The following is a 12,390-nucleotide window of genomic DNA, read 5'->3' as shown; positions in this document are numbered from 1 at the left end:
GAAATGGTTATAAAACATAGTGTCTTTCTTTGTTTTGCTCTTGAATTAGCTTTAAAATTCCTGTGTGAGCTTGAGATCTAATTCTGCATATTCAGTTCCTATTTTTTTTTAAGAAAAACATTTTGGACTCTTTTTTTTTAAACATTTAGGAATTTCCAAATACATAAATATGACCATACTGAATTTCTGCAACTGTAGCCTAAAACATTAATACTTATATTGCATTATTTTTCAGGTGTGAAAATGAAACCAAGTTCAAAACAGAAGACATATTTTGGGCTTTCAATTTCTGCCCTACGCCATACTCCTGGACTGCACTTCTGGGCCTTATTTTATATCTTGTTTTCTTTGCACCTGGTAAACAAAGGCTTTTTTACTGTTGCATTAATTCCTCTTTTTAGAGTAGACAAACTATAATTTTTCAAATATCTTACATGCTATTTTACTGAAGTTTTTAATATTTTATTTCTCAGGAATGGGACCGATGCCTTGGACTGTGAATTCTGAAATATATCCCCTTTGGGCAAGAAGTACAGGAAATGCATGTTCATCTGGAATAAACTGGATTTTCAATGTCCTGGTTTCACTAACATTTTTACACACAGCAGAGTATCTTACATACTATGGTAAGAGAATATTTTTTCCAACATAGTTTTGTTTTTATTTTTATTACTCTATTTTTAGATATACTATAATATCATTTGTGATTGAGAGTATGTGGTTATGTTTTGCTGTTAGAAGTATCTCCATGTGGCTTTCTCGTTCTCCAAAGGCCTTGGAAATGTGTCTGGGAAAGAAAAGCGGGATTCTCCTATCCTAAACAGCATTGCTTCTTTTCCCACAGTGCTTAGGGCTGTCTCCTAACTCGGACATCTCCCAGGTATCTCCCCAGGTGGAACTCTTTACAGCACAGCTTGTAGTTTCACTGAAACCTAAAAACAGAAAATTGTAAAGAAGATGTAGGCAGGGAGTCTAGGGCCATTGAGATACCCTGTGACAGGGATAGCATCAAGTTCAAGAGCAGAATCTGAGGAGGGCTGAAAGTATCTTCCCCAGATACTTAACAGTATTCTGTGCTGTGGCCATACCTTCCACGGTATCACCTGTGCTGCCCAGGCCAATGCATGTGCATTTCAGTGTCCTCTGAGACCAGCACTTATCACTTGCGAAAGTGTAAATATGACGGAACTGTTCAAATGCAAATGTGTGGAGACCATAATTCAAAATAAAAAACAATAGTGCTTAGTTGCTGAGTCAGGAAAATACTTTGGGGAGCTACTTGAAATTCACTTTTACTAAAGTGAAAAGACTGCTTTTTAGAAAAAAAGATTTCTGCATTGATCACATGACTTTATAGGTTGCAATAGGATTATTCATGGTGTGAGGTTTCATTCTAATCTCCTCCTAAGTCCCTGTGGTAGAGGTGGAATGCCTGCTGCTTAGACCATTTTCCCAGAAGACCTTCTCTGATCTCCCCACAGTCCAACTTTATTCTGTGTTCTGGGCACTTATCAGTCCTCGTTGCAAGAACAGGTTTGTCTGCCCCCAGCTCCCTCTACTAGAGGGAGATTTACTACATAAATCCCTGGAGGGCCAGGACTGTGCCTTGTTCATTGTTACATTCCCAGTTCCTTCCACGTGATAAGCACTGAAAATTATTTGTCAAATGAATAAATACATCAATAATTTTTTTATTATTATACTTTAAGTTCTGGGGTACATGCATATGCAAAACATGCAGGTTTGTTACATTGGTATACACGTGCCATGGTGGTTTGCTGCATCCATCACCCCGTCAACTACATTAGGTATTTCTGCTAGTACTATGCCTCCCCTAGTCCCCCACCCCATGACGGGCCCCAGTGTGTGATGTTCCCTTCCCTGTGTCCACATGTTCTCATTGTTCAACACCCACCTATGAGTGAGAAATTGCGGTGTTTGGTTTTCTATTCTTGTGTCATTTTGCTGAGAATGATGGTTTCCAGCTTCATCCATGTCCCTGCAAAGGACATGAACTCATCATTTTTTATGGCTGCATAGTATTCCCTGGTGTATATATGCCACATTTTCTTTATCCAGTCTGTCATTGATGGACATGTGGGTTGGTTTCAAGTGTTTGCTATTGTGAACAGTGTCACAGTAAACAAATGTGTTAATATGTCTTTATAATAGAATGATTTATACTCCTTTGGGTATATACCCAGTAATGGGATTGCTGGGTCAAATGGTATTTCTGGTTCTCAATCCTTCAGGAATTGCCACACTGTCTTCCACAATGGTTGAACTAATTTACACTCCCACCAACAGTGTAAAAGTGTTCCTATTTCTCTACCTTCTCTCCAGCGTCTGTTGTCTCCTGGTTTTTTAATGATCACCATTTTAATTGGTGTGAGATGGTATCTGAATGTGGTTTTGATTTGCATTTCTCTAATGACCAGAGCTTGATGACAAGCTCTTTTTCATAGGTTTGTTGGCTGCATAAATGCCTTCTTTTGAGAAGTATCTGTTCCTATCCTTCACCCACTTTTTGATGCAGTTGTTTTTTCCTCCAAGTTTGTTTATGTTCTTTGTAGATTCTAGATATTAGCCCTTTGTCGGATGGGTAGATAGCAAAAAATTTTTCCCATTCTGTTGGTTGCCTGTTGACTCTAATGATAGTTTCTTTTTCTGTGCAGAAGCCCTTTAGTTTAATTAGATACCAATTGTCTAATTTGGCTTTTGTTGCCATTGCTTTTGGTGTTTTAGTCATGAAGTCCTTGCCCATGCCTATGTCCTGAATGGCATTGCCTAGGTTTTCTTCTAGGGTTTTTATGGTGTTAGGTCTTATGTTTAAATCTTTAATCAATCTTGAATGAATTTTTGTTTAAGGTGTAAGGAAGGGATCCAGTTTCAGCTTTCTGCACATGGCTAGCCAGTTTTCCCAACACCATTTGTTAAATAGGGAATCCTTTCCCCATTGCTTGTTTTTGTTATGTGTGTCAAAGATCAGATGGTTGTAGATGTGTGGCATTGTTTCTGAGGCCTCTGTTCCATTGGTCTTATCTCTGTCTTGGTACCACTACCATGTTTTCTGGATTGCTGTAGCCTTCTCGTACAGTTTGAAGTCAGGTAGCATGATGATTCCAGCTCTTTTTGCTTAAGATTGTCTTGGTTTTGTGGGCTCTTTTTTGGTTTCATATGAAGTTTAAGGTGTTTTCCAATTCTGTGAAGAAAATCAGTGGTAGCTTGATGGGATACCATTGAATCTATAAATTACTTTGGGCAGTATGGCCATTTTCATGATATTTATTCTTCTTATCTATGAGTATGGACTGTTTTTCCATCTGTTTGTGTCCTCTCTTATTTTCTTGAACAGCGGTTTGTAGTTGTCCTTGAAGAGGTCCTTCACATACCTTGTTAGTTGTATTCCTAGGTATTTTATTCTCTTTGCAGCAGTTGTGAATGAGAGTTCACTCATGATTTGGCTCTCTCTGTTATTGGTATATAGAAATGCTTGTGATTTTTGCATACTGATTTTGTATCCTGAGACTTTGCTGAAGTTGCTTATCAGTTTAAGGAGATTTGGGGCTGAGACAATGGGGTTTTCTAAATAGATAGACATGTCATCTGCAAATAGAGACAATTTAACTTCCTCTTTTCCAAATTGAATACGCTTTATTTCTTTTTCTTGCCCAATTCCCCTGGCCAGAACTTCCAATACTATATTGAATAAGAGTGATGAGAGAGGACATCCTTATCTTGTTTTTAAAGGGAATGCTTCTAGTTTTTGCCTATTTAGTATGATATTGGCTGCAGGTTTGTCATAAATAGCTCTATTTTGAGATACGTTCCATTGATACCTAGCTTATTGAGAGTTTTTCGCATAAAGTGCTGTTGAATTTAGTTGAAGGCCTTCTCTGCATCTATTGATAATCATGTGCTTTTTCTCTTTAGTTCTGATTATGTGATGGGTTATGTTTACAGATTTGCAAGTGTTGAACCAGCCTTGCGTCCCAGGATGAAGCTGACTTGATCATGATGGATAAGCTTTTTGATATGCTGTTGGATTCGGCCGCCCAGTATTTTACTGAGGATTTTTGCATCAGTGTTCATCATGGATATTGGCCTGAAATTTTCTTTTTTAGTTGTGTCTCTGCCAGGTTTTGGTATCAGGATGATGTAGTTCTCATAAAATGAGTTAGGGAGGATTCCCTCTTTTTGTATTGTTTGGAATAGTTTCAGAAGGTATGGTACTAGCTCCTCTTCGTACCTCTGGTAGAATTCGGCTGTGAACCCATCTGGTCCTGGACTTTTTTTGGTTGGTAGGCTATTAATTGCTGCCTCAATTTCAGACCTTGTTATTGGTCTATTCAGGCATTCAACAACTTCTTGATTTAGTGCTAGGAGGGTGGAAGTGTCCAGGAATTTAGCCATTTATTCTAGATTAACTGGTTTATTCGCACAGAGGTGTTTGTAGTAATCTCTGATGGTAGTTTGTATTTCTGTAGAATTGGTGGTGATATCCCATTTATCATTTTTTATTAAATCTATTTGATTCTTTTCTTCATTAGTCTGGCTAGTGGTCTATTTTGTTGATCTTTTCAGAACACCAGCTCCTGGATTTATTGATTTTTTTGAAGAGTTTTTTGTGTCTCCTTCTCCTTCAGTTCTGCTCTGATCTTAGTTATTTCTTGTCTTCTACTAGCTTTTGAATTTGTTTGATCTTGCTCCTTTAGTTCTTTTAATCATGACATTAGGGTGTCGATTTTAGATTTTTCCTCCTTTCTCTTGTGGGCATTTAGTGGTATAAATTTCCCTCTAGACCTTGCACATGGATAAATTTTTGTAGACGAATGTTGAATATGATGAAACATTATAAAAATCTATTCCCTGTCTCTTCTGAACATGCTGAATTGGTATTTTCTTTTGGTTAATAGTATTTATCTAATGATTTTATTATGTTCATAAAACTCTTCTCTCTCCTAATCTCCACTTAGGACATTTGAAAATACTTATTTTCTTGAAAAGGAAATGCATTGGCATTTAAAACTGTATATATATTTATTATATTCAGCTGGATCCCATTTGGCAATTAAAATTTTTCTATAAATTCCTGAACTTATCTTCATGACATAATAAATATGAGCACAATAAGTATTTCCTTGTTTACTGATTCTTGAGAACACTTAAATATTTGAAGACCTAAATATATGCTGGAATCCTGAGAAAGCATTCTTCATAGAAAGGCATAGACCAAATAATAAAAGTCTACATGATTATATTATACTTTTGACAGCAAAGCTCCTCTTTCTTGACTTTATCCTTACAGAGAAACATGAGGCAACAGTAATGAAATTTAAATAGGGCATAAGCAGAATTCTTTCAAAAACAAACCATTAGAAAGCATTTTGCTTTGCATTAAGCTTCTCTCATGTCAGAACACTGGTCCATTTGGTCTAGTACTCTCTAGTAGTAGAAAAATAGTTCTGTTCAGGCTAGTTTTTCCCCTTTTTGTATGTCATTTTAATCTACATGTTACTGATTTATGTAAGCTATGCATTTATATTCCTGATTTAATACATACACATCCTAATAGTGTATTTCTGTGGAAATAGCTATGTCTTCTTTGCTACCTCCTTTTTTTAACTGTTTCATAGATCTCAAAATTTGATTCCTTCCTCAACCATATTGCTTATACAAGTCTTCTTTGTGCCCTCATTCAATAATGTTTATTACTAAAAAGTATTATTGAAATATCACCAATATGCCATTTTATATATGGCACATGTGGCTAAAGAGATCCCTTGGAGGGCATTATATCAAAGCTTCTCTTTTGAGGTACTACTGAAATTCAATCAAACATGGCCTTTGAGTCCTCAATTTGTGTAATTCAGTTAAAGAGTTGTTTTAATCTGGAACTTAATTAATTTAGGGCTCTAATAAGATTTATTTCCTTAGAATAAAGGTGAAGAATATCTACATTGTTCAGTAGTCCTGATGGACTCCTTACAGACATTTTTCTTTTCATTTTCATTCCAAGGGAGGAATAAATGGGAAACTGAGTTACGTGATTGATTTGACCATGACATGGAACAGGTCACAGTCTCCGAGGTCGGACCACACTCCTACATGAATTAACCACAGGTCTTACCATTGGAATCCACACTGAGTAGGCAGTTTTGGCATTTGCCTGCTTTGGATTCCTGAGATTTTATAAAAACAATCTTGTATTTTAATAGGAATTCCTTGATATTATTCAGCTTTGGGAATCTAGGTCACAAGCAAGAATCTATAATCAACTTTGGGAATCTTGTTAATCCAACTAATGCTTTTAACTATAGGAGTTTAGCACTGACAGATTTGACTTGTTACTTCTAATTATGCTAAATTGTGAAAGATAACGATAAAGACAAAATATATACTATTATATTTATAAAGCCAAACTGAATTTGCTGTTACAGATTTTGTAGTTTAGAAGGCTAGTTTAGTCTAAAATATTTTACCATCTGCACTTATTTTTTTCTGTGTCTTCATCATAATTACCATCCAGTTTTTGTCCCTCCCTGCTTTTCCTACTTTCACAGCCTTGCTTATCTGTGCTCAGAATACAGCACTTCATCTCCTTTCATTTTGTGTGTGTGTCAAAATTCCCCCGATTCTCCAAGAGGCAGCTTATCAATTTGTTAGTGTGGCTTATACCTTATCACCCTTTTTTGTGAAAACATCCCAATTTATTAGTCACACTAATCTTTTTCTGTCTCTTTATAGCAACTCTTCCTTTCCTGGTCATTTAGTAGAATTTAACAATCCAGCCATCACTTTTTTGAGTAACCAATATTTAGAATTCTAGTGGGCATGGAAACATATATTATTTCTATTTTTGACAGTTGGGCAAAGCAAGAATTATTTTCCTTATTACACAGATCAGGAAACAGAGTTCAAGAGAATTTAAGAAACTTTGTCCAAGGATTCAGCGTGGGTAATTATATGAAATTCAGGCCCACATTCTCCATAGAGCCATGTAGCCTTTCTCTCACTGTATCACTCAGCCAGACATTCCAGATGACCCAGTATTATTTTCTCATTCTTTTCTCAAGGTAAAAAATATATAACCTTGTTATATTTAATGTGAACCAAACTGAAATGAAAGGAACTATATTACTCAGTTCTCATGCTGGTATAAAGAACTGCCCGAGACTGGATAATTTATAAAGGAAAGAGGTTTTTAACTGACTCACAGTTCCACGTGGCTGGGGAGGCCTCAGGAAACTTACCTACAGTCATGGCAGAAGTGGAAGCAAACATATCCTTCTTTACATGATGGCAGGAAGAAGTGCCAAGCAAAATGGGAAAAGCTTCTTATTAATCCATCAGATTTCATGAGGAGTCAGTCACTATCACAAGAACAGCAAGGATGTAACTGCCCCCAAGATTCAATTATCTCCCACCATCTCCCTCCCATGACACATGGATATTATGGGAGCTACAATTCAAGATCAGGTTTGTGTGGGGACACAGCCAAATCATATTATTCCTCCCCTGTCCCCTCCTAAATCTCATTTCCTCACATTTCAAAACACAGTCATGCCTTTCCAACAGTCCCCCAAAGTCTTAGCTCATTCCAGCATTAACCCAAAAGTCCAAGTTCAAAGCCTCATCTGAGACAAGGCAAGTCCCTTCCACCTATGAGCCTATAAAATCAAAAGCAAGTTAGTTACTCCCTAGATACAATGAAGGTACAGGCATTGCATAAATATACCTTTTCCAAATGAGAGAAATTGGCCAAAACAAAGGGGCTACAGACCTCAGGCAATTTCAGAATCCAGTGGGGTAGTCAAATCTTAAGCTCTTAAATGATCTCATTGACTCTGTCTCACATCCACATCACACTGTTGCAAGAGGTAGGCTCTCCCTGCCTTCGGCAGCTCTGCTCCTGTGGCTTTGCAGGGTACATCCCCCTTCCCAGCTGCTTTCATGGGCTGGCATTGTCTGTGGCTTTTCCAGGAGCATAGAGCAAGCTCTCAATGACTCTACCATTCTGGGGTCTGGAAGACAGCGGCTCTTTTCTCACAGTTCCACTAGGCTGTACCCCACTGGGGACTCTGTGTGGGGGCTCCCACCCCACATTTCCTTTCCATACTGCCCTAGCAGAGGTTCTCCATGAGGGTTCCACCCCTATAGCAAACTTCTGCCTGGGCATACAGGCATTCCCATACATCCTCTGAAATCTAGGTTGAGATTCCCAAACCTCAGTTCTTGACTTCTGTGTACTTGCAGGCTCAACACCGTGTGGAAACTGCCAAAGCTTGGGGGGCTTGCACCCTCTGAAGCCATGGTCTGAGCTGTACTTTGGCCCCTTTTAGCCATGGCTAGAGCAGCTGGGATGCACAGCACTGAGTCCCTAGGCTGCATACAGCAGGGAACCCTTGGACCCTGGGCCCTGGGCCATGAAACCATTTTTCCTTCATAGGCTTCCAAGGCCTGTGATGGGAGGGGCTGTCACAAGGTCTCTGACTTGACCTAGAGACATTTTTCCCATTGTTTTGGTGATTATCATTTGGCTCCTTGTTACTTATGCAAATTTCTGCAGCAGGCTTGAACTTTTCCCCAGAAAATGGGTTCTTCTTTTCCAATGCATTGTCAGGCTGCAAATTTTCCAAACTTTTCTGCTCTGCTTCCTCTTGAACATTTTGCCACTTATAAATTTCTTCCACCAGATACCCCAAGCCATCTCTCTCAAGCTCAAAAAGTTCCAGAGGTATCTAGGGCAGAGGTAAAATGCCATCTGTTTGCTAAACCATAACAAGAGTCACTTTTGCTCCAATTTCCAAGTTCCTCATTTCTATCTGAGACCACTTCAGCCTAGGCTTTATTGTCCATATCACTATCAGCATTTTGGTCAAAACCATTCAACAAGTCCCTAGGAAGTTCCAAGCTTTCCCACATTTTCTTTTCTTCTTGGAAGAAGAAAAAAAAAATAGAAAGAAAAAAAAACTTTCCCACATTTTCTTATCTTCTTCTGAGCCCTCCAAACTGTTCCAACCTCCGCCTGTTATCCATTTCCAAAGTCACTTCCACATTTTCGGGCATCTTTATAGCAATACCCCCACTCTCTGCAATACCAATTTACTGTATTAATCTGTTCTCATGCTGCCATACAGAAATGCCCGAGTCTGGATAATTTATAAAGGAAAGAGGTTTAATTGCCTCACAGTTCCGCATAGCTTGGGAGACCTCAGGAAACTTGAAATTATGGTGGAAGCAGAAGCAAACACATCCTTCTTCACATAATGGCAGGAAGGAGATGTGCTAAGCAAAAGGGGAAATTCTTCTTACAAAACCGTTAGATCTCATGAGAGCTCACTATCCCAAGAACAATTCAAAATGAGATTTTGGTGAGGACACAGCCCATCCTATCAAGAGCCTTACATTTGTAAACAGCGTTGTATTGCTATTAAGCTAAGACTTGATTTATACAAGTCTAGTTCCTTAAAGAATAATATGGCTCTGACAAATCATATCTTTAGTTAACTTTTTTATGTTTTTCTTAATGTCTCACAATTTACCTCTGCTTCCTTTCTATTTTGTCATGGCTCTGCATTCCATGTAGCAGATTCTGGGTTGGGTGGCCGATTCAGCAGGAATTTTCCTCCATAGTTTCTCTAGAGCCTTCTCAAGACATGTTTCAATGGATATTCTGAAAACAGTTTCTTAAGAAAGTATTCTTAATATGTCCTTAACTTTGAGGATTCAGCAAAACTGAGGAAATTATTCAGTTCTTTAACTTCTATGTTTATTCAGCTTACAGCTTGACTTTGGCATATGTCTGTGTGTTGTCTAGTTTAGCCCTTTATTTCAGATCTGCTACCCGATGCTATTCCATCTGGCAGTCAATAAGGGCACATTCATTCTCTAAACCCACAATGCGTCAGGCACTGGGAACCAAAGACAAAGAAGCCATATACTCTGCCCTCAAGGATACTACCTTTGCCACAGAAACAGAAGAGCAGGTCTCTCTTTCAAGCATCTCTTAACTGTCTCTCCTATACACATTCCTGATTTTGGCTGTAAGATTTATAGAATCATAAATTGCCAACACTTAAATAGGAGCTGAGAAACCCTCTTATTTTACTTAATGAAGCAACAGAGCCCAGAGAAGAGGTTAAATGACTATCCAGAAGTCACATGGCCAACATTTAAACTCAGACCTTCCTAGTCCCAATCTGATATCCTTTCTCCAGCCAATTGTCACATTAGTTTTTCATCTTACTTCCCCCATTGCATACACATGATGGTCTGGACTGAAGGCCTAAAATAAGGCAGGGGATCCATTGTACTTAGTTGTTTTCCACCATCAAAATTACAAGTATAGTTTCTTATATTTAAACTGGGAATTCAAAGAATTCAATGATGTGTGTGTGTGTGTCTGCCTGCCTGCCTGTTTTGGTAGAGACAGGGTTTCACCATCTTGGCTAGGCTGGTCAGAATTCAATTATTTTAAAAGTCCATCTTGGAAATGTGTAGAGAATATAAACAAGTCATACAATCATATATCTCATCCATCTAGCTTGCTATCATGACCCTTAGAAAACAAACTAGCTAATATATATGTATTTCTGGCTGTGCTGCATTGACATGCATAAACTTACAGCAGAACAAAATTCTCTGACTTCATGAAGTTAACATTTTAGTGGAGGGAAACAAAAAACAAATTAGTATGCATCATAGTATAACAGATAATGATATGTGCTATGGAGAAAAAAATGGACTGTCAAGGTCCAAGAAAAAGAACAAGAAGACCAGTTAGAAGACTGTTGCAATAGTCCAGATGAGAGATGATGGCCCTTAAACCACCGTTATCAATGGAAGTGGTGAAAAGTGGCCATCTTTGGATTATATTTTGAAGGTAGAACCAATGGGATCTCCTAACAGATTGGATGTTAGTCATGAGAGTAAGGTAAAAATTAAAGATGACATGAGAAACTGGAATGATGGAGAATTCGACCGAGGCATTCCTTCTGCAATGTCATCATTGTAGTTCATTCTGGAAACACAAGATGAATAAGAAAGGAACTTCTTCTGACCTCAAAATGCCTCTAGTGTAATAGACAAGGCAAGCACACATGTGTGTACATAATTATAATACTTCTTGGTTGTTATTTTAGGGGTCTCAACAACATCCTGTGATAGCACATGGAAGAGAGTAATTCCCTCTAATCAGGAAAGTGAGGAAGGGCTTCAAAGCCAAACTTACAGCTGAGCTCAGTCTATTAGCCCAGATGTAAATTAGAAATTCAATTATTCTTGAGTTTCTAAACTTGAGTTTAGAAAGATACATTGTGTCATATTCACAGGGTTGGAACAACTGGAGTAAACCAGGCTCGTAGTAATTTTTGGTCCCATTTCTTACTGTGGTTATGCATGACTAACCAGAAAAAAAACTCAAAATCAAGTACTCTTTCCAACTTAAGTCTCTCTCTATATATTCATATTCATGTATCTATTATTTTCCATTGCAGGAGCCTTCTTCCTCTATGCTGGATTTGCTGCTGTGGGACTCATTTTCATCTATGGCTGTCTTCCTGAGACCAAAGGCAAAAAACTAGAGGAAATTGAATCACTCTTTGACAACAGGCTATGTACATGTGGCACTTCAGATTCTGATGAAGGGAGATATATTGAATATATTCGGGTAAAGGGAAGTAACTATCATCTTTCTGACAATGATGCTTCTGATGTGGAATAATTTTCAGCTGCTCATATATTTAGTTATTTAAACAAACTTGGGGAGAAGAGCAGCAATTGGTGACCTCACTGCCCTGCTTCTAATCTGGTTCTTTCCACAGTCTAGTTTTGATTCACTTTATATTCTAGAAACTTGATTAGGAGGAAGATACAACCATGATGACTTTTTTTTTCCACAGGGAATATTTTAAAAAATATTTACAGAGATTTTAATCTAATACTTCTTAAGCAAATGTGTGTATTGCCTTCCTGAAATAGTCTAAAATGAATATTGTACCCAGTGACTTCAGTGGTATCCTTTTTTCCTAAGACCATTTATAATTATTAGTGGCAAATAGAGTCAGTGCTAATCTAGTCAAATTACATATGCATAATATATTTATAAAGGATTCTGGGAGATTGTCCAAGGGTGTTCTATGTCAAAAGATGGCCTATTGGCCCTCAATTTTCCGACACAGAGTAGTGGCTTGTCTCTGATCAGCTGTTACAAACTAAATTCCATTTACGCTTTTATCAACAAATTCCAAAGTGCCTCCTACAAGGGCACAGCTGTCCCTATCTCCTTTGGATTCCACATTTTTGTTTCTCTCCAATTCAGATATTGGGAGCTCTTCAGAGATTGACTCTGCACACTAGCTTTTGAACATTATGAAAAGATAATTTGTT

General features: G+C 38.0%; 1 protein-coding gene across 1 annotated transcript in view; it reads left to right on the top strand.

Annotated features, from left to right (window-relative positions):
- Window positions 1-12,384, top strand: part of SLC2A13 (solute carrier family 2 member 13) — a 351,864-nt gene extending 339,480 nt beyond the window's left edge. Inside the window, exons 8-10 of the mRNA XM_017512770.2 lie at window positions 236-357; window positions 474-626; window positions 11,499-12,384. Of these exons, the coding sequence (XP_017368259.1) occupies window positions 236-357; window positions 474-626; window positions 11,499-11,725 (502 nt within the window). The 3' untranslated portion in view covers window positions 11,726-12,384. The remainder of the gene's footprint in view (window positions 1-235; window positions 358-473; window positions 627-11,498) is intronic.
- The last annotated feature ends 6 nt before the right edge of the window (window positions 12,385-12,390 follow it).

This window comes from Cebus imitator, unplaced genomic scaffold (genome assembly GCF_001604975.1).
Source record: "Cebus imitator isolate Cc_AM_T3 unplaced genomic scaffold, Cebus_imitator-1.0 Scaffold477, whole genome shotgun sequence".
In the NCBI taxonomy this organism is placed as follows: Eukaryota; Metazoa; Chordata; class Mammalia; order Primates; family Cebidae; genus Cebus; species Cebus imitator.
Note: the sequence above shows the minus strand (reverse complement) of the source record. Positions and strands in the feature narration are given on the sequence as shown.